Here is a 27219-nt window from a genome sequence, read left to right as displayed (position 1 = left end):
ATGCTCTGGTGCTCTAAAACTAAACTGTTTTTTCATTGACCACACAGTAACTTTGGGATATTTCCGTTCACAAAACTCAAACTAAGGAGAAAAAAAAATGTATTGTTCAATGAGATTCTTGCGATTAACTGTAATTAATCACATTGTCATACACATAAATCAATAATAAATTTAAAATAAGTATTTACAGTAGCAATGGTCATACACAAATCTATCCTGACTTCCCTGTTCCTGTCCTATCGGTTATTAGATGTACAGTCCCTGACAAAAGTCTTGTCGCTTATCCATTTTGTCGAAACAATTGCTAATAACATGACTTTTAATTATTCAATTGGTTTCAGAAATTGCTCATATGAAAGCTAAGACCCTCCCAAATGATGTTGAATGTACAAAAATGTATTTGTTTCACTGAAAAAAGATGTATCATTTAATGAAGACAAAGGTCAAATTTTGGCAAGACAAAAGTTTACAGAAAGTAGTGTGAAAATTGAACAAAAATATGTTCCATAACATAAGTGAATTAAGTAGTGGTGCTGTGAGATCCAAATTGAATATTTTGTATGACTTCCATGGGCTTGAAGGACTGCATCCATGTGGTTCGGCAAGGATTCATACAATTTATTGATGAAGTCATCAGGAACATCAAAGAAAGCAGTCTCGCATGCCTCCCAGAGTTCATCAACATTCTTGGGTTTCGTCTTCCATGCTTCCTCTTTCATCCTACCCCAGACATGCTCGATGATGTTTATGTCTGGTGACTGGGCTGGCCACTCCTGGAGGATCTTGAATGAAGAATGCGATGGAGCACCATCCTGCTGCAGAATTCCTCCCTTTTTATGGTCAGGAATGTAAGAGGCAGCTAAGATTGATTGATATTTCAGACTATTTATGTTGCCTTCCACCCTGCAGATCTCTCGCACACCCCCATACTGGATGTAACCCCAGACCATGATTTTGCCACCACCAAACTTCACTGTTTTCTGAGTGAATCTCGGATCCATGCGGGCTTCAGTAGGTCTCCTGCAATATTTGCGGCGTGTATTTGTGGTATAATTCATCTGAAAAATCCCCCTTTTGCCACAAAACAGTGAAGTTTGGTGGTGGCAAAATCATGGTCTGGGGTTACATCCAGTATGGGGGTGTGCGAGAGATATGGAGTGTGGAAGTCAACATAAATAGTCTGAAATATCAACAAATCTTAGCTGCCTCTTACATTCCTAACCATAAAAAGGGACAAATTCTGCAGCAGGATGGTACTCCATCGCGTACTTCAATCTCTTCCTCTAGGCAAAGAAGATCAAGATCCTCCAGGGCTGGCCAGCCCAGTCACCAGACATGAACAGGATGAAAGAGGAAGCATGGAAGACGAAACCCAAGAATGCTGATGAACTCTGGGAGGCATGCAAGACTGCTTTCTTTGATGTTCCTGATGACTTCATCAATAAATTGTATGAATCCTTGCTGAAGCCCACTCACTCACAGACACTCGAAGGCGAAGGACGCATTTACTACGAAATCTGAAAGTCAAAAATTGTTATTCGATATTTTCTGCATCCTATATGGTATGCTGGGGGTGGGATTCAATAGGCTTCGGCTTCTCCCGTCTGCCCTTTTCTTTTCGGGTTGAATTAATTGTAAACATATATAAATGCTGTATGGTTGTTTGGATTCATGCCTGTAGGGGGGAAAAAAAAAAAAGCCATACAAAATATCAAATTTGGATCTCACAGCACCACTACGTAATTCGCTTATGTTATGTAACATATTTTTGTATTTGAAGTACATTTTTTGTTCAGTTTTCACACTAGTTTCTGTGGGCGACAAAACTTTTGTCTTGCCAAAATTTGACCTTTATGTCTTCATTAAATGATACATCTTTTTTCAGTGATACAAATATATTTTTGTACATTCAACATCATTTGGGAGGGTCTTAGCTTTCATATGAGCCATTTCTGAAACCAATTGAATAATTGTAAGTCAGGTAATTATGAATTGTTTCTACAAAATGGATAAGCGACAAGACTTTTGTCAGAGGGCGTATCCCCTTGGTAAAGGAAGTTACAATGTTACTTATAGCTAGGTAGCATATTTTGTAGTATATACTGTACTGTACAAGTAAGACAGTCGGAGTGAGCCTACATGTTTGATCCACCACTCTTAATGGAAAGCAATCTGAACTGATGCTGGGCTCTGCTTTGTATTAAGGCATGCTGTTCTCAATTGAATCTGTTCACAGAAACAATCAAGCAGACAAAAGGCGTAACTTTTTCCTAAGTGATGTTAATATGCGGTTAAAGTAAAATACGATGTTAACTTCGGAGTTAACCAGTTGACTTGCCCAACCTTATTTATTTCATAAATTAACCCTGTCACAATGGATTGCACGTCTACCGCCATCAATGGGATTAAATGAGTTCAAGGGGAACTAAACAATTTCTTTTTAAAATACCTACAGTGGAGCAAATAAGTATTTAGTCAACCACCAATTGTGCAAGTTCTCCTACTTGAAAAGATTAGAGAGGCCTGTAATTGTCAACCTCAACCATGAGAGACAGAATGTGAAAAAAAACAATCACATTGTTTCATTTTTAAAGAATTTGTTTCCAAATTAGAGTTTAAAATAAGTATTTGGTCACCTACAAACAAGCAAGATTCCTGCCTGTCAAAGAGGTGTAACTTCTTCTAACGAGGTCTAACGAGGCTACACTTGTTACCTGTATTAATGGAACCTGTTTTAACTCATTATCGGTATAAAAGACACCTGTCCACAACCTCAGTAAGTCAAACTCCAAACTCCACTATGGCCAAGACCAAAGAGCAGTCGAAGGACACCAGAGACAAAATTGTAGACCTGCACCAGGCTGGGAAGACAATCTGCAATAGGTAAAATGCTTGGTGTAAAGAAATCAACTGTGGGAGCAATTATTAGAAAATGGAAGACATACAAGACCACTGATAATCTCCCTCGATCTGGGGCTCCATGCAAGATCTCACCCCGTGGCGTCAAAATGATAACAAGAACGGTGAGCAAAAATCCCAGAACCACACGGGGGGTCCTAGTGAATTACCTACAGAGAGTTGGGACCACAGTAACAAAGGCTACTATCAGTAACACAATGCGCCGCCAGGGACTCAAATCCTGCACTGCCAGATGTGTCCCCCTGCTGAAGAAAGTACACGTCCAGGCCCGACTGCGGTTCGCTAGAGAGCCTTTGGATCATCCAGAAGAGGACTGGGAGAATGTGTCATGGTCAGATGAAACCAAAATAAAACTTTTTGGTAGAAACACAGGTTCTCGTGTTTGGAGGAGAAAGAATACTGAATTGCATCCGAAGAACACCATACCCACTGTAAAGCATGGGGGTGGAAACATCATGCTTTGGGGCTGTTTTTCTGCAAAGGGACCAGGACGACTGATCTGTGTAAAGGAAAGAATGAATGGGGCCATGTAGCGAGAGATTTTGAGTGAAAATCTCCTTCCATCAGCGAGGGCATTGAAGATGAGACGTGGCATGGTCTTTCAGCATGACAATGATCCCAAACACACAGCCAGGGCAACAAAGGAGTGGCTTTGTAAGAAGCATTTCAAGGTCCTGGAGTGGCCTAGCCAGTCTCCAGATCTCAACCCCATAGAAAATCTGTGGAGGGAGTTGAAGGTCCGTGTTGCCCAACGACACCCCAAAACATCACTGCTCTAGAGGAAATCTGCATGGAAGAATGGGCCAAAATACCAGCAATAGTGTTTGAAAAGCTTGTGAAGAGTTACAGAATACGTTTGGCCTCCGTTATTGCCAACAAAAGGTACTTTTGGTATTGACCAAATACTTATTTTCCACCATGATTTGCAAATAAACTCTTTAAAAAAACAAACAATGTGATTTTCTGTTTTTTTTTCTTCCACATTCTGTCGCTCATGGTTGAGGTTTACCCATGTTGACAATTACAGGCCTCTGATATTTTCAGGTGGGAGAGCTTGTACAATTAGTGGTTGACTAAATACTTATTTGCCCCACTGTATATATTGTTGGGTCAGACTCCGCACTAGCCAAAACACTGTACTAAGATTAATATGATGTTAATTTAGTTTAGGTTTGCTTGTCTTTAACTTAATTTAAGGTAGTGCCAAGAAAGTACATATTTTACATAATTAGAGTATGAACAAAGTCATAATTAACTCCATTCTTCTGTGTGAGCAGCTTGACAGCGAATACAGAGACTTCCAGCAGCAGGTGCAGCAACAAATGACAGAGCAAGCGCACGTGCTCGAGAAGCAGCGTGTGGAGCTGCAAGAGAAAGAGACCGAAATCGTTGACATGAAAGAAACCATCTTTGAGCTGGAAGACGAAGTAGAGCAGCACCGAGCTCTAAAGCTGCATGACAACCTCATCATCACCGACCTTGAGAGTAAGTGACAAAAAAAGAATTTTTCACAATGTGCTATTTCTAATCAAGGTTAACAGTGAGTGCGTGTTGATGATTGCTGAAATTACTGTTCGCCTTAATGTGATAAGATACACAATTACACTGTGTGCTATCTTTTCTTTCAAGTTGATACTTGGCTGAGTTTTTTTTTTTAACCTATAAAGCTTTAAAGATGTTGTCACTAGGGGTGGGAACCTCTGGGGTTCTGCAATATAATAAGAAAAACAAGCTATTTTCATCCTTCAGCTGTGAATTTAAATGAGTTTATCACTGGTAGACATCCAATCCATTAGAACTGGAAGGGTGGCAGTGAATGAAAATTTGTTCATTTGCTGGATTCACTCCCACTTCAAACGGGTTGGACGTCTATGGCCGTCAATAACAACCGATGAGTTCATTTTAGGGCATTTCAGGTCATTTGCTGTTTATTTTCAGTCACTTCCTGTTGATTTTGGGACATTTCTGGGTCACTTCCTGTTGTTTTTTGAGCATTTATGGGCCATTTCTTGTTAATTTTAGGTTGGAGAATGAGAAGGAAGAACTTCCTGTTCTTCAACCTAAAATCAACAGGAAGTGACCTGGGGATATCCCCAAATAAATAGGTGGTGACTCAAACGCAACAGGAAGTTACCTGTAAATGCCCTAAAATGAACAGAAAGTGACCTGTAAATGCCCCGAAACTCGGAAAGACCGGATATGAATGCTCTGGTTTGGTCCCAGTCTAAATGGATTGAGTGTCTAGCACCGTCAAAGGCAGCCATTGAGGTAACAGACACTATTCTAGTGGAAGATTTTGGTAGCAACTTGTTGGTTCCGATTCTTGGCAGAGCATTTCGATGACCTTTTGGGGTACAAACTATCATGATATATGACCATTTCGATATTTTGGCACGCCCTAGTTGTCACACAATTGTGACATACTTTTAAATGAGCAAGTTAAAAACAAAAAACGATTATTTTCTCTATTAACACTCTGTCCGTGAAACTGTTTTTCTTACATTATAAAATCCCGCTTTGATTGACAGTGAATGAAAAAACAAAGCACAAACAAATGTCTTTACACAATAAAGGGTTTTGTACGTCTAATGGCAACCTCAAGGAAGAGAATCATTATTTGGTTATGATTCCCTGATTGAATATAAACTGCTGTTTGTCTCGATGTTTAAACTGAAATGAGGAGTCGATTAACTGCGCAAGAATCCACAAAGAATGAAGCAAAAAATCTGGAAGTAATTTACGAACTTTTTTTTATAAAGAGTATTATACCATGTGGTAGAATGCTCTCAACGGAACACTCACCAAGACAGTTTATTGTCATTTATTGTTTATTGCAAAGAAGCATCTTGTGGCTACAAAGAGATAAAAGCTGTCCACATATTTCACATTATGTACTAGACTGAAGTTGTCGCTAAATTTTGAAGCTAACTGCAAATGAACACCACTCTGAAGCGGTCTTTCCTCTTAAAGGGTTTAGCATTTATTTGACAAATACTTTTAAGTGTACACTCACCGCACTGTGACATTCACTGCTCGGAGGTTGCGCTCACACTGGTAACACACACACTGGCTAAAACTTCTATAAAGAAATTGCTATGTCTTGCATCATGTAGCCCCATATGATGGCTTTGTTATCCCAACAACACTGTTATGTCCATGAGGCCTGATTAAGAGCTGTAGTCTGTGACCAACTCCTGAAGTGTCACCACTTTTTTTTTTAAAAACAGACTCTGTAAAAAAGCACCAAGATCAGAAACATGACATGGAACGAGAGATAAAGATCCTTCATCGCAGGCTCAGGGTAAGTCAGGCACGGCTAGCAACTAGCAAATCCACTTTAAAAACATGAAAGCTTAATTACAGAAAAAAATCTCAACAATAATGAAAAAATCCAAATACCATTGTGCAGGTGTATCTGTTTTAATGTTTGCGCAGTACCTAAATGATGTGAAATGTCACTCCCTGGCACAGGAGGAGTCGATGGAGTGGCGTCAGTTCCAAGCAGACCTGCAAACAGCGGTCGTCATTGCTAACGATATCAAGTCGGAAGCGCAAGAAGAGATCGGAGACCTGCGGCGCCGTCTGCAGGAGGCGTTGGAGAAGAATGACAAGCTGAGCAAAGAACTAGATGAAGTCAAAAGCCGCAAGTATGCTACAGAAAATTTTCTGACAGTTTCAGGCTTTTTTTGTGTTCTGTTACCATTTTTGCTATACAACAGTATGTAAGGGACAATATATATATACATATATATATATATGATCCCCACATACATACATACAATCTTAATTTCATAAATTTGTGTAATTTTCCAACGTCTGAATTAGGCATGTGCCGGTATGATCACCTTAAGCGAAAAATATCATGGTTTCATGGTATCACGGTATTCCAATTACAGCCCTAAATATGTTACTTTAAGATATCTGGGTTAAAATAAAAACTTTTCCATTGAACAGTTATTTTATTTGATAGATTTGAAGAAGATAAATTAAAAGAAAATAACAAAATATTCTAAATAAAATTAAAATAAATGCAGGCCTTTAGGAGAGCCTAAACCCACAGTGACAGTTCAACATTGTTACCATCAGAACAAAAATAATTGAATTATTTTTCCATAAAAAGCACGTGAAAATGACTCGTATTATGTTTGCATTATACACACACTATCTTTCTCAACGTTTTACCACAGCTAGACACACTATACATGCTCGAGTAATGGTTGTAGCTGGTGGGAAATGTTCATGACAGTGTTTACTAACCTTTAATTTTATATAAATGCGAAATCATATTTGAGGTATTGCCTCCTCCGCCCGCCGCAAACATGTTTTACATGTCGGTTGGCCCTCCTCCTCTAAGCTGCGGCCATCTGTAACTTTTCTGTAGCCGAAGTATTCCCGTACCAGCGATTTCGTTTTCTTCGATTGAGGGAAAAGTTCAGGAGTTTGACCTCTTCCAGCTATCGTGGAGACTCACTGACTCACTGAAACTGGGCAACAACCGGTGGGGTAGAGTTGAGCCTTATGCCCCTTTCCCACTGAAACTAGTGGGTCAACGCACATTTTTTCCAAGCTGATGCACCCCACTTGCAATTGCCATTTGGCACCTTTCCCATTGACAAAAAAAAAGTCGTGTCTTTTTTTTTTCCCTCACCCTTCTAACCCCCCACCCCTCCTTAGCCGTGCGTAAGGTTACGTGACGTCACCACGCTAAGATGTGCGTCGACAAGTGCGACCGAATTCATTCAGTTCAAGGAAGTAAACAATGCAGAGCAACATGGAAGCCTCCTTTCCGTTTGTGTTCTCTGTTTTCATGCTTTTTACTGCCCTCAAAATGGTTGAAATACAGCAAAGGATCAACACTCTGCTTGTGCTGAGGCATCGTAGGCGACGTGAATTTTGGTTTGAAATTGAAAGGAGTCGTGTAAGTCACAGAAGGAGGAGAAGAGCCTTTGTTTCACCTGTTATGGCATTATGTTACGCATCACGTAAGAGCCTACGTCACCACTTAGATTAGGATGTTGACTGTTGACCCGGGGTTTTGCTTTCACACTGCATGACGATCAGAACCGAGGTGATTTTAACGCGGGTCGCTTGGCGGGTTGATTGACACGGGTCGAGGCGGGTCGCTGCACCTTTCCCACTGCCACCAAAAAGCCGATTGTTAGTGGGTTGACATGGGTTTTTTGGCTAGTGGGAAAGGGGTATTACAGTTGCAAGCGAGGGATTTCTCCCTGCATTTTTGGGACATAAAAAAATCGCTAATACCTTAGGGACGGTATGACGTAAAAATTTGTCGGTTTTGAAACCTTGACGTTTTCATAGCACTGTACACCTTGAAACCGGTAATCGGCACATGTCTAGTCTGAATATGTTGTTGATATTTAGCTGAGTGTATTCCCAATTTCCAGGCAAGAAGAGGAGAGAGGCCGAGTGTATAACTATATGAATGCAGTGGAAAGGGACTTGGCTGCTCTCAGGCAGGGGATGGGGCTCAGTCGTCGATCTTCCACCTCTTCGGAGCCTTCGCCAACTGTCAAAACACTCATCAAGAGCTTTGACAGTGCCTCGCAGGGTACTGTATATGCAACCGAGCTACACAATTTGCCTTATAGTCTCTGTCATATTTTTTAAAATGTGGTACTGCTTCCAAAAACATACACTGTAAACAAAGGGGAAAAATGTTTGTTCAGCTTGACATTTCAAGTTAACCAAAATCATGACTTTTTCAACTTTTGATGGAAAACTCCTTAAAAAAACGTTGAACGCAATGTTCTGAGCAAATAGGACTTCAGTTTAACTAGTTTGAACTGAACATTTTAAGTATTTTACTCCAACCGGGGATTGATCTAGCGTCACCAACATAGTATCCCAGCGCACAGACAACAGAGCTAAACACCCGGGTTCATAGCTTTGGTGCCACAATGTTCTTTTGAAGGCATTGGGGGTAGTTTTAATACGTCAGTCCTTGCATTTTACTTTTTTCTTGTAACTTCCAGCACCAGCGCCTAGCAGTACTGCCACTGTGACTCCAACAGCACCAGCCACGCCACTACCACGCACCCCTCTCAGTCCCAGTCCAATGAAGACGCCACCAGCTGCTGCTGTATCGCCAATCCAGGTATGGAAGGAAAGCTGAAAGTCATATATGATTGTAACAAACCTATACATAACAGAAATCATACAAACACATGCCCAGAAAATGCTTGCTTGCTCTGATACTGCCTATATGTGTGTATACAGTGCTGCTCAAAAGTTTGTGAACCCCCTCAACATTTTGGAATTTTCTATTATTTCAACCTGATTTCCTAATCAATCAATTCAGTAGTTTTTTTTTTGTTTTTTTAACAGTTGTGTTGTCCAGACTAAATTAAAAAGAGTTTTCATCAACTGATGTAGGTGCAAAATTGAACTGTTTGGTCACAACCAAAACCGCCATGTCTGGCGAAAAGTCAACACTGCATACCACCAAAAGAACCTTCTCCCAACAGTGAAGCATGGAGGTGGGAATGTCAAGATCTGGGCTTGCTTTTCATCCTCAGGACCTGGACAACTCCACATAGTCCAGGGAATCATGAATTCTGAGGAATATTGTCAAATCCTAGAACATAACCTGACGCCATCTGTTTTGAAGTTAAAGCTTGGCAGAAGGTGGATCATGCAACATGATAATGATCCAAAGCATTCCAGCAATACAACCAAGGAATGGCTGAAAAAGAAGAAGATTCGTGTTCTGGACTGGCCCAGTCAAAGTCCTGACCTAAATCCCATTGAAATGCTGTGGCGGGACCTGAAGCGAGCAGTTCATGCCAGACGCCCATCAAACCTCTCTCAACTGACTGCGTTCTGCAAGGAAGAATGGGCAAAAATCCCCCAAAGTAGATGTGAGAGGCTGATTAGTCACTACAGAAATCGTTTGGTTGAGGTAATCTCTGCAAAAGGAGGCGCAATATCCTATTAACTGAAGGGGTTCACATACTTTTGCACACATGATATCTGAGTTTTTCTTAAATCAACCACTTTTGTTAAATAAAGAATGACAATATAACTATTTCTTTTGTTTCAGTCCATTATTTGGAATGTCAGTATTGTGGATTTGGGTATAACTTAACATTTAATAAGGTTATTTTAGTTTTTTTTACAAAAAATCTGACCATCGCTGTGGGGTTCACAAACTTTCGAGCAGCACTGTATATATATTGTCAAGAATCAACAAGTGGGACACAATCGTGAAGTGGAACAACATTTATTGGATAATTTAAACTTTTTTAACAAATAAAAAACTGAAAAGTGGGGCGTGCAATATTATTCGGCCCATTTACTTTCAGTGCAGCAAACTCACTCCAGAAGTTCAGTGAGGATCTGTGAATGATCCAATGTTGTCCTAAATGACCGATGATGATAAATAGAATCCACCTGTGTGTAATCAAGTCTCCGTATAAATGCACCTGCTCTGTGATAGTCTCAGGGTTCTGTTTAAAGTGCAGAGAGCATTATGAAAACCAAGGAACACACCAGGCAGGTCCGAGATACTGTTGTGGAGAAGTTTAAAGCTGGATTTGGATACAAAAAGATTTCCCAAGCTTTAAACATCTCAAGGAGCACTGTGCAAGCCATCATATTGAAATGAAAGTAGCATCAGACCACTACAAATCTACCAAGACCCGGCCGTCCTTCCAAACTTTCTTCTCAAACAAGGAGAAAACTGATCAGAGATGCAGCCAAGAGGCCCATGATCACTCTGGATGAACTGCAAAGATCTACAGCTGAGGTGGGAGAGTCTGTCCATAGGACAACAATCAGTCGTACACTGCACAAATCTGGCCTTTATGGAAGAGTGGCAAGAAGAAAGCCATTTCTAAAAGATATCCATAAAAAGTCTCGTTTAAAGTTTGCCACAAGCCACCTGGGAGACACACCAAACATGTGGAAGAAGGTGCTCTGGTCAGATGAAACCAAAATTGAACTTTTTGGCCACAATGCAAAACGATATGTTTGGCGTAAAAGCAACACAGCTCATCACACTGAACACACCATCCCCACTGTCAAACGTGGTTGCAGCATCATGGTTTGGGCCTGCTTTCCTTCAGCAGGGACAGGGAAGATGGTTAAAATTAACGGGAAGATGGATGCAGCCAAATACAGGAACATTCTGGAAGAAAACCTGTTGGTATCTGCACAAGACCTGAGACTGGGACGGAGATTTATCTTCCAACAGGACAATGATCCAAAACGTAAAGCCAAATCTACAATGGAATGGTTAAAAAATAAACGTATCCAGGTGTTAGAATGGCCAAGTCAAAGTCCAGACCTGAATCCAATCGAGAATCTGTGGAAAGAGCTGAAGACTGACTGCTGTTCACAAACACTCTCCATCCAACCTCACTGAGCTCGAGCTGTTTTGCAAGGAAGAATGGGCAAGAATGTCAGTCTCTCGATGTGCAAAACTGATAGAAACATACCCCAAGCGACTTGCAGCTGTAATTGGAGCAAAAGGTGGCGCTACAAAGTATTAACGCAAGGGGGCCGAATAATATTGCACGCCCCACTTTTCAGTTTTATATTTGTTAAAAAAGTTTAAATTATCCAATAAATTTTGTTCCACTTCACGATTGTGTCCCACTTGTTGCTGATTCTTGACAAAAAATTAAAATTTTATATTTTTATGTTTGAAGCCTGAAATGTGGCGAAAGGTTGCAAGGTTCAAGGGGGCCGAATACTTTTGCAAGGCACTGTATATATACAAAAAATAGACTCCATCGATTGTACTACATTTTCATTTTTTTTGTCATAAAGAAGGAATTGTGTCTTCTCTCTTTCAGAGACACTCTGTATCAACATCCCTATCAGCTGCCAAGCCACTCTCAGCCCTCACTGACAAGAGGACCAGCTATTCAGACATCTCCATGTCATGTCAGTTTACACTAAAATATTTTTTTAAATTTTTTTTATTGGGCTTCATGGGTTGCTCTCCAAAGTCTGATCTTCATGTCCTCTCGAGAACTGTGCAAACCTACAGGCATAAAACAATCTTCACAAATGACTACCTAATTGACTGATTTTAAGAGTTAAAAACTCATTTAATCGCAAACAACGTGATCTTTTTTCAGTCTTTTTTTTTTTTTTAAGAATTAATGAGTTATATGAGAAGCTGCTCCTGATGATAATGTTTACAATTTCCTTCCACTAGTCATCTTTTGCAAACAAAAGTGACACTGTCTGTGACATTGGTCATTTGATGTTTCCTTCCCATCATATACAGTTTGTGTTTCTGTGGTCAGACTAGTCTGACGCGTTGTGCATATATTTTTGTTTTTTTACCATGACTACATATACAGTGTGTCACAAAAGTGAGTACAACCCTTACATTTTTGCAGATATTTAAATGTATCTTTTCATGGGACAACACTGACAAAATGACACTTTGACACAATGAAAAGTAGTCTGTGCAGCTTATATAATTGTTCATTTATTTTCCCCTCAAAATAACTCAAAATATAGCCATTAATATCTAAACCCCTGGCAACAAAAGTGAGTACACCCCTTAGTAAATACGTACATCCCTAAATGTCCAAATTGAGTACTGCTTGTCATTTTCCCTCCAAAATGTCATGTGACTCATTACAGGAGTCCTGTAAGCATTGCTGTAGAGATTGAAGGGGTGGGGGGTCAGCCTGTTAGTGCTCAGACCATACGCCGCACGCTACATCAAATTGGTGTGCATGGCTGTCACCCCAGGAGGAAGCCTCTTCTGAAGACGGTACACAAGAGATGGTCTCATCAGACCATAGGACATGGTTCCAGTAATTCATGTGCTTTATTGACATGTCTTCAGCAAACTGTTTGCGGGCTTTCTTGAGCACTAACAGGCTGACCCCCCACCTCTTCAATCTCTGCAGCAATGCTGACAGCACTCGAGTAACGAGTCACATGACATTTTTGAATGAAAATGACAAGCAGTACTCAATTTGGACATTTAGGGATGTACGTAGTTCCCATGTGGTGTACTCACTTTTGTTGCCAGGGGTTTGGATATTAATGGCTATATTTTGAGTTATTTTGAGGGGGAAATAAATGAACTCTGTTATATAAGCTGCACACAGACTACTTTTCATTGTGTCAAAGTGTAATTTTGTCAGTGTTGTCCCATGAAAAGATATACTTAAATATTTGCAGAAATGTGAGGTGTGTGCTCACTTTTGTGATACACTGTATATAAATGGTGGTTAATTGTCTCTGCTAGTTTTAAAACATGTCAGTTCTTGGGTAGAAGATAATCTCTTTTCAAACCAACATCGTACAATATACAGCTGTACCTCGGCATGCGATCCTTTCGACATCCGTTGTAAAATTTGACTCGGCATTTGTCTCGACATATGATGACATGCTCGAAATACATCCATTTATGACAGTTTCGCGATTTCATTGTTCTCCCGCTAGACAGACGCAAAGTGGATTTTCTTATGAGAGAAATCAACATGGGTCCCAAGAAGGTTAGTGAAAATCATTGAAAAAGGAAAGAGGTGACGCTTATCATTGAAATGAAGAAGGAAATGGTAGAAAAATATGAGTGTGGTGTGCGTGTGAGTGAACTGGCTCGACAATATGGCCAGTCTCCTCTGACCTCCGTTTGACAGTGTCTATAAGTTAAGGTGACAAAAAAAAAAAAAAACGCTTTTTATTTCTGATTTATTATTATTATTGTAACATCTCACACTCTCGTCAGTCACATGGTGCTGTCAGGAACAACATGCAAAACACAACGCCACATTACAACCCGATTCGTTACATTATTATTATTATTCCTATTTGTATTTCTATTTTTTTTCCTATGTGTAATTGCTATTTGTAATTGTACCAGCAGTATTTATTAAAGTATTGGAGTAGCACAGGGGTGCTCATTACGTCAGTCGCGATCTACCAGTTGATCGCAACGCTAGTGTGGGTGGATTGTGAGCACCCTTATCATAGGTTTTTGGGCTGTAGAACGAATTAATCAAATTATAATGTATTCTTATGGGAAAATCCCACTCGACATACGACCATTTCGACTTACAAACCAGTTCCTGGAATGAATTCAGTTGATATGTAGAGGTACCAGTGTATATTTAAAAAAAAAAAAAAAAAAAAAAAACAGGATTCTGTATTTTATTTTGAAGTAATAAAACCAAACACAAAAGAATGAGACCATAACAATAACCTAGATGCTGTTATTTGTAGTACATACTGCTGTGTTGCTTAAAATAGCACACACTTAAATCCTTCTACTTATAGTAATGGCTTAAAGTGTTATTCTCTTAACGGCAATTAGACAAAGTTTTGATGTGAACATTTAATAGTGAGTTTCATTTGGCCCAGATGTTATTACCAATTGCTGCTAAACTAACAGTAAATGGAAGTCAACTTTTTAAGTCGCTTTTAAACAGTGTAATAATGTATTTACAGCTGAGCACCTTCTCCGAGGAGCCTCAACCAGTCGACCCCCTTCTGTCCTCCAGAGGGTCCCCAACATGGATTCCACTAAGTCAATTTCAGGTTGGATAATATATTTGGATAATACATGTTATGACTGTACATGCAAGTACAGTATAAATTTTCTCTAAGTAGTTTCCCGCCGAAGTAGTGAAGAGATAAAAAGAGACATTGCAGCCCAAGATGGAGCCTCTTCATCCTCACTAATGGCCATGAGTGCCACTTCCTCTCCGCTCTCACTGTCCTCCTCCTCTCCCACGGCCTCCGTCACACCCACGGCTCGTAGCCGTCTAAGGTACAACTAATTTAACTGCATCATATCAGATGACGGCATCTATAGTAGATAATTGTGGTCTACAAAGAAAAGGTCAGTAAGCGAGCACAAACAGATCTTTGTTGTTTTTTTGTTGCAGAGAGGAACGTAAGGACCCTCTATCTGCACTGGCTCGAGAGTATGGAGGATCCAAGAGAAATGCTCTTCTGAAGTGGTGCCAGAAGAAAACCGAGGGTTATCAAGTAGGTTATTGTCCTGAAATCACCCTATGTTATTAATGTATGAATATTTTTGTTGTTGATGAAATATTACTGCAGAAAATTACCGGCATAATTAAGACAAAAAGATGTATGATATGTTTCTGTGAGTCAACGGTTAAGTTTATTTATTTACCCTTTTAATGCCAACTGTCTGAAAAGCTCTTTTAATGATTTAGGGCTATATGAATAAATTTGACTTTATTCGACATTTATGTGAACTGATCAAAACATGTCTGCAATATTTATTAAGGTGATGCTTAACTTAGTTTAGTATTACCGTAGCAACTGAGACGGTTTGCAGGAAGTACGTTACATTGAACAAAGTGACTTGACAAAAAAGATGTCTTGTAAAAGGTCATGAGACAGTCAAATACAGTAAACAAATAATGTATTTGTGTGGTGATTGTGATCAGAAAATTACTAGTAAAATGTTTTTTTTATTCTACAAGCGTTTAACCCTTTCATGCTCGAAAAATGTTTTAATTAAATGTTTTATTACGGGATCTCAAACTTGTGGCCTCGGGGTCAATTGCGGCCCATGGGACAATATTTTGTGGCCCGTTAGTATAAATTTTGCGCGAACGTATTTTGTGATAAGCGGTAAAAGTAAATAAATAAATGATTGAGGAATCAATTTTTGTGAAAAAAAAAAATCTATTATTTCTACATTAATAATACAAAGGAGTAAATGCAAAATTTTAAAAAGCCACGAGTAAAAAAAAATTATAATTTGAATAAAATACAATTTTAAAAGTAAAAATCAATAAAAAAGTTAGAATAAAAATATGCAGTGATCCTTCGCTACTTCGCGCTTTAAACTTCGCACCCACAGTCCATCGCGGAGTAAAATGTTGTTTTTTTTTAAATTGCGATCACATAGTCTGACACTTCCTCCTGCTGCTTTTCTTCGTCAGGCAGTGCACTGGAATTGCTTGTTAAAATTAACGATTATTGACAGACGTTAAGGTTTGATCTTGCCAGAGATACTTGGAAGCCGAAACTTCAAAGCGCCGCATGCGTCAATCGTCGTTTAGCCTGTTAAACAATTGCTGTGGCAATTTATTGTGTGTAAGTGAGCAGATTGAGCGGATTTTAGTGGACTCACTCAATGATGCATTTAATAAAGGCGAAGCATTTTTCTACTTTATTCTTGTTTAAAAATAATTTGGTGGGACAGTAATATGTTTAAAACTTATCATAATTATTACATGTGAAGTGCTTAAAAAACATTTTTGTGTGTTCAATGAATGTATTTAGATTTATCATTGGAAAGAGATACATATAAGACCTGTTTTTTCAATTTTTTTCCCAAAATATATATTTTTAAAAACGTATGTATATGGCGGAAAACACTCAGGTGAATTGAAGTTCTGCTGTGAGACCCCCAATTTGGCCAAACTCAAAATTGTCCTATATGTACAGTATGTTTGATACGTCATTGGAAAGCTTAAAATCTCAATTTTCTGGGGGAAGAAAATTTTTGAACAGGAGGGCATTTAAAAAAAAATAATAATTTTTTTTAAACAGCAAAACCCTATCTAGAGATGAGAGCACGCGAGAGCAGAATTATAGACACCATTACTTTGACGAGATATTATCACGTACTTACCTTGTTTCGATCCAAAACCTCCATGTAGCATGCATCACTGATTGTCAAGAAACAGCTATGAATGGCCACAACTGGATTTTTGGGGGATTTTATGGGTGAAACATGGTAATATAACAAGAGTCGCGATGCAGAAATCGCAGACATAAGGGAGTGGTCGAGAGTTTCTTTTTCATATATTTACCCTTTTAAACATTTTTTTTTCACTTTTTGTTTGTTTGAAACGATTATTTATCATCTAACATATCGGAGAAAATGCGACAGTACCAAAAAAATACAATTAAGCTAAATCTGAATAAATACTTTGAACACACACAAAAAAATCTTTTCTTTTTTTTAGCGGGGGCGGGCGCTCCTTTGCAGTTTTTCACTTATCATGGCGGCCTTCTGGCCCTCATTAACTGCGAAAAACAAGGGATCACTGTACATTCAAATAAGTGTGGCCTCAGTGTATTTTGTTCAGGGATTTTTTTTTGTTTTAATCTCACATAGCTAAAGATGATAACATTTGATTAAATGTCCACTGTGGTGATCGTTGTCCCTGAAATGGTTAATGTTAACTTGACATTATGGATATAATTACTCATCCAAAAAAGGTTGAGGCAATTAGCAGATGTAATGATGCAATTACAGACTTCACCATTATCTGTTGCCTGTTGAGCCTTGGAAAAGAAACCAAAACATCACCACGTGACTAAAAGCTAATTTTTAAAAAATTATTCATGTGCCCCACCCGTGTATTTCGTGTTGTAATAAAGCAGTACTTCTCAAATGGTGGGGCGCGCCCCCCCAGGGGGGCGCAGAGCGATGCCAGGGGGGGCGCGAGTGACCTCGGGGAACATGTTTTTTTTTTTTTTTTTTTTTTTTTTTTTTTTTTTTGGCCGTACTAGAATAAAGTGTACTTACACATCCACTCCGTGGGTGGCAGTGGCGCTCTCATTTTCAAAGTGCGTGCAGTATTTTTGAAGTAAGCAAGAGCACACGGAAGAGACTAATGCAGAGCTGGACTCACGCAGCGACCCACTGTCTTCTTCGGTTCTCACATGTCCGGCCGAGAAGTGCCGTTTTCGGCTTGGGATCGTCACGACCACCGCCCTCACCTACGGTTCTCCCTCGGCCGCCGAGAATGCGCTTTTTTCGGGCCGTTTGCCTTTGACTTTTAATATAGTGGGAAATGAGGAAAGACCACTGTTTACTGAGTCTAAAAATGATTATAGCGGAGAAGCCAAATCAGTTAAGACGCCACTTAAAGACATTAGACCTCAATCTCATTGATAAGCCGCTTGATTGTTTTTCAGCGAAAATGTGCCGAATATTGCCAATTGTCACAATCGTCCCGCTTTGTCAGTGTTATATCAGTAAACCAGTGAGCACTGTGGTGAATCAGCGAAAATAAAAACTTTCCTTCTGTCCAAAGACTCCCCCCCCCCCCCCTTCTATTCAGTTTTGTTTTTGTTTTTTTTCGGTCAAATTTTTTGGCATGTTGTCCTGAAGAGTAAATGTTTCTAATCAATTTGAATTTGTTATTATTTACTGATTTTATTACATTTGATTTTTCAGTATCAAATGGTCAAAAATGTACCTTGAGTGTATTTTTACAGTTTGGATGTGACTTTTTTTTTTTTTTTTTTTTTAACTTCAGGCAAATTGATGCGCGTTAAGTCTTTTCTGTTACAAGCAACACAATGTTAAAAAAGTTATACTTTATTATAAGTTGATCTATGTTACTTTTTTTCTTTAATAGAAAAAAAAGGACACAATGTTAGGCTGAGGCGTACTTATAATAGTAATATAGACGAATGATACTATTTACAGTGGCGGCAGAGAGTTGGGGGGGGGGCGCGAAACATTTACGTCTTCCTTGGGGGGGCGTAACAGAAAATAATTGAGAAGCACTGTAATAAAGGAATGTCGTCTGACATATAAAACCGCTGCTTATGGTGTCATTGCTTGGCACAGATGGAATGTTAAAAGTTACAAGGCTGTATTGTTCCAATACCATATGCCTTACAAGGTTAATTCACCTTGTAACTTTTAAATTTGGCTACTGAGAAATGTTCGCTTGTTTATATTTTTTGTCGATCTGCTTCCATGTGTTTCAGAACATTGACATCACCAATTTCAGCAGTAGTTGGAATGACGGTCTGGCATTCTGCGCTGTGCTCCACACCTACTTGCCGGCACACATCCCTTATCAAGAGCTGAGCAGCCAAGACAAGGCAAGTATACTAGTAGATCGGAGGGCAAACCCAACCTTGAAATGTTGAAATAAAAATAGTTGGCGTGTCTTTTTTTTTTCTGACAGAGGAGAAACTTCACTTTGGCGTTCCAGGCTGCAGAAAGTGTCGGGATCAAATGCACTTTAGTGAGTTTTAATATGAAAAAACATTTTGCAGAAATGGATGTTTTGGACAAAAATATTTTCTTTTCTGTCACGAGAAGAGAATGGTTGTCACATGATTTTCATATAACATCAAGTCAAATCTACCAAGATACTTCATTGAAAAGCCTTCTAGAACAGAGACAAAATATATGGGCAAACTGGGAAACTGATAATGAAAACCCCTATTGACAGATATAGACGTCCAATCAAATTTTTAAAAGGAATAGACGTTAATTGCCGTCACTGGCAGCCAAAGAGTTAAGCAATGGGAGGTCACAAGAGATTCATGAAAGAAAACAGATTAATAAAATTCCCAGCGCAAAATACACTGAATTTATTACTATTTATTTTTTCAAATGTATTTTATTTAGAATTATATTTTTTACTACACATGGCTTTTAAAAAAAAAATTGATATATATATATATATATATATATATATATATATATATATATATATATATATATATATATATATATATATATATATATATATAAATTATTACTATTTAAATTTATTTTTTTTCTTGAAATAGATCCTTCAATTTATTTATTTCTAATGATATATACAGTGGTACCTCGGTATACGATCACTTTGACACACGATCTTTTTGACATCCGATGTAAAATTTGACTCGCAATTTCTTTCTGCATCCCACGACATGCTCGAAATACCACGCTTTATGACAATCTCACAGTTTCTATGTTTTCCGGCAAGACGGATGCATGGCGGATTTTCTTGAGACCAATCAAAATGAGTTCCAAGAATGTTGGTACAGGTGGTGAAAAAAGGAAAAAGGTGAGAGGCTTGCCATTGAAATGAAGATAGAAATTATAGAAAAATATGAGCGAGGTGCGCTCGTCCGTGAACTGGCTCGATTGTACTGCCGTAGAATGTCTACGATCTCGACGAACCTGCGAGCTTCCGTTCGGCAGTCTTTACAAATGTGGTAACATCGCCAAAAAATCGCCAGCTTCTTCAGGTTTTTAATCATTTATTTCAGATGTTGCGCAACACAAAGCAAAAAGTCCTCTCTCACTCTGTCAAGTCAGCCACGCGGTGCGTTCAGGTGAATAAAAATCGGAATAATTTTTATTCCGATTGTTATTTACAATTTATTTGTTTTGATCTGTGTAATTTATATTTGCAATAGTACTAACAGCATTTATTAAGGATTTAGTGCAGGTTTTCAGGCTGTAGAACAAATTAGTGGAATTATAATGTATCCTTAAGGGAAAATCCCGCTTGACATACGACCATTTTGACTTACAAACAAGGTCCTGGAATGAATTAACTTCGTATGTAGAGTTGCCACTGTACTGTATATCATTTTGCACATTGCAAAATACATGCGGGTAACACAAATACAAGTTGTCCCTGGGTTACAAACGACTTCTGTTCCTACGTTGGTGACGTAACCTGAATTTCCGCGCAAGCCGGAATTAACCTTTCAAGTACTCCTAAATACCCCCTAAATCCCAAAAAACTATCCAAAAACATGTATTATATGTCATATTAATAATATAAAGTATAAAAAAATTTTTTTTTAAAAGATACTGTCCTTACCATCAATGCTGAGAGGTGTTACTGTTACGCGACTAAAAACAAAAATAACAACAACAAAAAACGACTAGAGACTAAAGCCTCGTTCAGACTTATATCTTGCTAAATTCCCATGTAATGTGACGCGTGATTTACCCATGTCATGGCTTTCAATGTCTGAAAGGGGAGTTGTACCGGGTATTACCCGGATAGGACACTTTCAGACTTGTCCCATGTTTGCGACCGTCCTTAGCCCTCCCTGAACGGAGAGCGCCAAGGACGGGATTTTATAACCCGGGCATTACGTCATATTTGATCGGCAACAAAACAAGCCACACATTTTTAAAGATGGACGATGGACTGTCTCTTCCTTGGCTCTAAGATTATGCAGCGTCCCGGCTAAGTCCCGGACATTATACAAGGACGCATCCAGGTTAATGTATCAGTCGACCCGGATTAAAATGGCAGACAAGACTCCTGCATCATTTAGTTGAAATCCTAACTACCTGTACTTCAATTGGGTTTCAAATTGGGCCCGCAAAATATTGTTCCCTTGGGCCGCAAGTTTGAGACCCCTGTCCTACACAAATGTTATTTAAAAAAAAAAAAAATCATGCATGAAAAGGTAAATGAGTAGCACCAGAAGTTTTTTTTTATAACAAAGTTGTGCAGGATTTCAATATATTTAAAATGTTAACTAAAAGGGCACTGCTGCATCAGAATCATCAGGATCAAATACCTTGCTTTTAAATTGATCTCTTATCAGCAGTCTGATTGAAAAGAAATGGATAAAACATGCTTACTGTTCAAGATCAGAGTTCCACCTGGTATTTGGAATGCTGCACTTGACTGACTACAAATGTGTTTTTGATATGGACATGGACTGAAATTTTATTTGGAAGAAAATATTTTTGTTGAAATGACTTTTCAACATGTGGACTTAAACCATTCTTTCCCAACTTTTGTCGAACCAAGACAACAAATTTTACATGAGTGAATTGAAGGCACACCACACACAAAAATATCACAAAAAATACATCAGTTAAACAGACATTCGGCCAACAGTGACTCACAAGTCTGTTCTTTTAAATCCATTTCAGGACATAAATGAGATGGTGCACACCGAACGGCCAGACTGGCAGAGCGTCATGACTTACGTCACAGCGATCTACAAATACTTTGAGACCTGACGAGAATCTGGCACTACTGTTCGAGCTGGGGCGCACCTCAACCCCGACATTACAACTGTACCTCACTGGATACCACTTTCGCCATCGCTCGCATAGCATGTTCAACCTCTTCAGTAGTTTGCGACACCATGACTAGGTCTAAATTTGAAACGAAGATCACAGACATATTGCCAATATGCAGTAAAGCCTTGAAGTCAACCAAGTATGTACTGAAGAAACGCGCCTCGGTGCCTTCCGCTTGGATTTTCGTTTTGCAAGCAATTTTCTACACTTTGTTTGATCATTTAGCAAGCAACAAAAGTACAAGGCCCAAAGCTTCTCTACTTTTAGTATAAACATCTGCTACAAATATATAACATATCAGCACCCTTAGAATTCCCTTAAACCTTTGAATAGAACTCAGGCAGTTTTTTTTGCAGTATTCCAGATGTTCATATATGCTTCAGATGCCTTTGTTTGAAAGGGTAAAGTGCCTGTGTGATGACTGATGCTTGACACCAGCTCAGCTCCCATGAAAGCCAAAACCTGAAGAGTGTCTTTTCACTATAGCATGTGAAGATCAGGAGTTGTCTGATAGTGAACACGATGTTCGCTTTTTTTTTTTTTTTTTAACTTAAATAAGCTAGTTACTGTGTCGGACATGCTTTTATCAGATGGTGACTGTCTCATTTAGAAGCATAAGTAACAACACACTAATAATAGCTTATATCAGATAGTGACTGTCTCATTTTGAAGCATAAGTAACAACACACGAATAAGGGATAATTCGGCACCAATTTTCTTGCAGGAAATATTTAATGTGTGGATTTTAGTTTAAATTTCAGACCACGTAATATTTGGTTGTGGGCTTAGAGGTTTAATGTAATTGAACAATAATCGGAGAAAGTAAATACTCCATTGTTGTGAATGTAAATCTGTCCATATCTAGATCATCGGTCCACATAACTACAGAATGTGCAATGCATTTGACTGGTAACCACTCCCAATGAGCGTAAACTTTACAGAAAATGGATGGATATGAGGCTTTATAGGAGTTATGGCAATAAAATAAATGTTAGCAAAGTTGCAGGTAAGTTAATAATTTTCACCAAATTCTTCCCCAATTTTTCATTATTTTTTATTCTCAAAGTTTCAGAAAATAACTTCATTGTTTGTGTTTTCTCTTGATCTGCGCAGCCCTATTCAAGAAGAAAATCCACACATTAAATTATTTCGTTTTACTTTTTCAGTCTGAAATGTGAATGAAGTTAGCTCAACTTAGCATAGCAACAAACCTAATGTTTATACTCTTGGGAAACAAAGAGTTCGAAGTGCTAGTAGCGTACATTTGAGCTCTTTTGTGGTATCAGCACAAAAAATACAAGTACAACATCGTGTCTGAAGAAGTGCGTAAAGCTTTTATTTTTGAAGGTTTTGGTGAAGTCACACATGGAAAGCTAGCTATTTTACTTCAAGCTAATTAATAACACGTCGGCTTCGTTCTCCCATTTATGGGATGATTCAAAGATAGTTTACCATATTTACAAATAATCTACTATCCCTGTATGGTTAGCATGTTAGCAAACATTGGATTTTTTTGTGTGTATGTTAAACTTCCTACTGTGACTTAACATTTTACAGATGCTGAATATACATCGAGGAGGCATTTGTATCAATTGTGCCAGCAACATGATGGATGTTGTATGTCAATATTGCCTTCATTTACCTGGTCAATGTATTTATTTTGATGTTTCCTATCACTGTATTATTATTTTTGCTTGTAAGTAGGAATTCGTTACAAAGTTCTGCACATTTGAAAATGCTATCCGTCTTAGAAATCTACAATTCAGAACTAGAGTCGTAATACAATTCTACTAGTTGACACACATGCATGCGGCAGTCAACAGTTTAGCTTTTTCTGAGTGTGAAACTTGCAGTTTTCTTTCCCCAGCAGTGTGGAAAATGGATAATGTTGCCTCTTGAGTAACACTAATAAGGTCTTTTGATTAGATCAGTGTGTCTGGAGTGCATTACTGTATGCTGATTTTGGTTAGATGAGGCTGCCAGCTGGTATCTATAGCAATGGAGTTGTTTTCATCTAGCAGGCTTTGGCAAAAAAGCGCGTCACCACCATCTGTACAGCTGCATTTGACATCCAGTGATTTAGCACAAACTTTTGTGTATGTATAAATGTGTAGTATTTAAGTGCATTCGAAAGCTTTGGGGGTTATAAGCCAAGACTTTTATTGTGCGCTGCTTGAATCCATTGCTGAACTATTTGTGTTATTATTCCCACCTGGGTTATCTGGGAGTGACGTGAACAATTGGAGTCTTGGCTCCAAGTGGAATAGGTTTGCGCGTGCTTATTTAAATGATGAACACTAACACCAGAAAGGACACTACGATCCGCCTTACATGTTTTCTGCAACACGTTACATTGCGAGGCCTTCAATGTTCAACAGTTCTTTGTTTCTTTACTGAATCTGCATATTGTTTTGCTTGCCTTGGTTTACTTGAAAATTCTCTAAGAATTCCACTGAACCTAATATTTTTTGTGACTTCTTGTTGCCTATAAATACAATATTTTCTTTTCAGGTTCATACTTGGTGTGCAATCTTTTTTTTTCTGACGAAACACTTCTCACATTTGAGTGCCTATTGTTGATATGTGAGTGAAATACACAACTGCACAAAACACTGCATTATCAGATTTTTCATGCTGAATTGTTCTTATCAAACAGCCATTGTTATTATATTTATTTGTACTTAGGTCTGCTTGTTTGGACAGTTAAATGCATTTGCTGTTCACCACAACATAAGATTAATACTGAAAAAAACAATGAATTTGAACTAAGACAGTTCACAAAATTATATTATTTGCCATTTTGTAATCAGTGATCCCTTGTTTTTCGCGGTTAATGGGGATCAGAACCCGCTGCGATAAGTGAAAAACCGCAAAGTACGCGGACTTGGCAATTTTGGGGCCCTCTTCATGGGTGAGGGGTTAAAAAGGTGAGAAGGGTGTGGAGGAAATATGTTCTCGTACACTAGGGCTGCCCTAAACGACAAATTTTCTCCTGATTAGTCAGTCGACTAGTTTTACGATTAGTCGACAGATCTAATAATTTTCTTTTTTTTTTTTTTGCTAATTTAGCAATGAAATTTTTGTTGACGCTTATTAATTCACAAAACCTTTTTGGAACACTTAAATTTTTTATTAAAGTACAAATAATGTAAATAACAATAATTAATCACAAATAAACAATGAGGTTAAATACTGATAGCATTTACTAGTGCAAAAGAATGGAAAGAAAACATTCAGAACACTGACTTTCTTTCCAACATTATTCAAAACAATTCTTATTCTTATTATAGTATACTACTATATACAATAGTAGTATAATAATTATAATTATTCATTGCCAATCATATTTGTCATAAAGTGTCATTTGAAACCTATTCTTAGTGTAGAATCTGTATTCTGTAGTATTTACTCTACATATTATAATATTAATTCTGAGGTATGTGGGATTAACTCCAGAAATCGTTATTTATATGACCGCTAACCGAAAGCTTTACACTCTGTAAAAAACATTCTTCGTCATTGCTTGTGGTGTCACTAATAGATTTAAAAAAAATTTTCGTTAGCAAATGCTGTTGACTAGCTGTTGAGTGTTATTGCATGACTGATTGGAACTGTACTGCGTTATTTCGCCACAGGGTGTGCTGTCGTGTATTTTATGTTCGGTGTGAAAAAGAAAGTGAAAAGAGGCATTAGCGACCTGTTCTCAACTTCTCCCTCGCTCACTGCACTTTGCCTCTCAAGGAGACCATGTTTGCTCATGTGTTCGAAATAAACGCTAGTCGACGTGCAAAGTAGCAAGTATGCTGCAAAAATTGCGATCTTAGTGGCGTGAAAGACGCGGGAGAGCTAAGTGAAGCTAAGGAACAGCTAAGCGATCCTAAACGGAGCTAAGCGAAGCTAAATGGCACTAAATGAAGCTAAGCGACTGATACTCAGTCCGTCGTTGTGAAGCAATCCATTGTAGTGCGTGTGTGTGGGGGAGAGATAATATAAATGCAGCATTCAAATGGCTCTCTTTTTTGTTTTGTTATTTGTTTGTTTGGTATGCTGACATAATTATACATGACGAATAGTTGGGGATGCTGCTGGCTCCGGTGGCCCAAGCCCTTGCTCGTTGGGGCAAGGGCAGCTGGTTGGGGGCCCCCTACTGGTTGGCGGCCTAAGGCGATCGGCTACTTTGCCTGAATAGTATATCCGCCTATGACCGTAGCAGTTACTTTTCCCCTTCATTTTGAATCATGCGGCTTATAGTCCAGTGCGGCTTATTTGTTGATTTATTTGGGTTAATAGATAACACTTTAATACTTTAATTGACAGCGGCGTCATAAAACCGTCATAATTATGACCTGGCACTATCAAGGGCTTTACAGAATGCTTATAAAAGATGTCATTAACTGTCATCTGGCAAATTATGTCACTAACTCCATTTATGTCCAGCTTGGATCTTTTGCATCCATTCAAAAGTGAGATAATTTGCTGGACAAAAGTAAATGGCATTTGTTATAAGCATTCATTAATGCTCATGACAGTGTCATGTCATAATTATGAGTGTCTAATGACACTCTTATGAAGCTACTGTCAAATAAAGTGTTACCAAATACCATAACTAGCAATTAATGACACAACTGGAACAGTAACTGAAGAAATAATAAGCACAGAACATGAATTTTGATTATGATTTACATCTGTAGTGCTGCAATGCATGCTAGGAGGCATGTTGGACAACAACAGTCTTGACAGCAGGTGGCAGCAGATGTTGACTCTCCTCCACTAGGGAGCAGTGATGATCAAATGAAGCTTCTTGAAGCAATGATGGTGCTTGATTTGGTCTTATGGCAGTCTTATGATGCCGCCGTCAAATAATGTGTTACCAGTTAATATCTTTTGGTGTAAATATCCCATAAGAAAAAAAGCTGCTCAATTACACACAATGAGTTGCCACAGCAACTGTTCAACAAGTTAAGCGATGATTGACGCATGCAGCGCTTTGAAGTTCTGGCTTCAAAGTGTCTCCAGCAAGATCAAACCTTAATTTTTGTCAATCATTAACTTTAATAAGAAAGTCCAGTACACTGCCTGACCAATAAAAGCGGCAGGAGTGAGAGACTACATGATGGGATCGGTACAGCTCTATAAAATACTTCATATATATATTTTTTTTAATCGAAAAAATATCCGTGATGGACTGAGGGAGCCAAGTCTGACGTGTTTAGTAGCGAGGGATAACTGTACAACTGTTTACCATTTACAATTATAGGTACAATATTATTAGGCAAGCCAGTGCAATTGTATTTGTATACACCACAATTTAACACAAGGTCATTCATTCAAAATGCTTTACATAATTATTGGCTTCCATTGACCGCGATAGACGTCCAATTAATTTGGACTGAGACGGTTGATGGCGATCGTTCGATTGCTGCCAGCCCCTTCCAGTCCAAATGGATCAGACATCTATCACTATGTTAATTTATGAAATAACATTAAAGTTAATCCAAAAGTAGTAAGACCTGTTT

General features: G+C 38.5%; 1 protein-coding gene across 3 annotated transcripts in view; it reads left to right on the top strand.

Annotated features, from left to right (window-relative positions):
- Positions 1–22346, top strand: part of specc1la (sperm antigen with calponin homology and coiled-coil domains 1-like a) — a 40080-nt gene extending 17734 nt beyond the window's left edge. Inside the window, exons 5-16 of one of the 3 annotated variants that reach the window (XM_057831995.1) lie at positions 4197–4404; positions 6147–6220; positions 6391–6566; positions 8325–8488; positions 8913–9034; positions 11736–11826; positions 14359–14448; positions 14521–14680; positions 14799–14901; positions 18628–18744; positions 18831–18890; positions 21551–22346. In XM_057831995.1, coding sequence (XP_057687978.1) covers positions 4197–4404; positions 6147–6220; positions 6391–6566; positions 8325–8488; positions 8913–9034; positions 11736–11826; positions 14359–14448; positions 14521–14680; positions 14799–14901; positions 18628–18744; positions 18831–18890; positions 21551–21640 — 1455 coding nt within the window. In that variant the 3' untranslated portion in view covers positions 21641–22346. Of the gene's footprint in view, positions 1–4196; positions 4405–4845; positions 5188–5501; positions 5652–6146; positions 6221–6390; positions 6567–8324; positions 8489–8912; positions 9035–11735; positions 11827–14358; positions 14449–14520; positions 14681–14798; positions 14902–18627; positions 18745–18830; positions 18891–21550 lie in introns of those variants that run through there. The other 2 variants (XM_057831996.1, XM_057831997.1) reach the window with 2 other exon arrangements.
- Positions 22347–27219: the final 4873 nt, after the last annotated feature.

This window comes from Corythoichthys intestinalis, chromosome 3, assembly GCF_030265065.1.
Source record: "Corythoichthys intestinalis isolate RoL2023-P3 chromosome 3, ASM3026506v1, whole genome shotgun sequence".
NCBI classification, from domain to species: Eukaryota; Metazoa; Chordata; class Actinopteri; order Syngnathiformes; family Syngnathidae; genus Corythoichthys; species Corythoichthys intestinalis.
The sequence above is the reverse complement of the archived record's forward strand: the minus strand, read 5'-3'. Positions and strand labels throughout refer to the sequence as shown.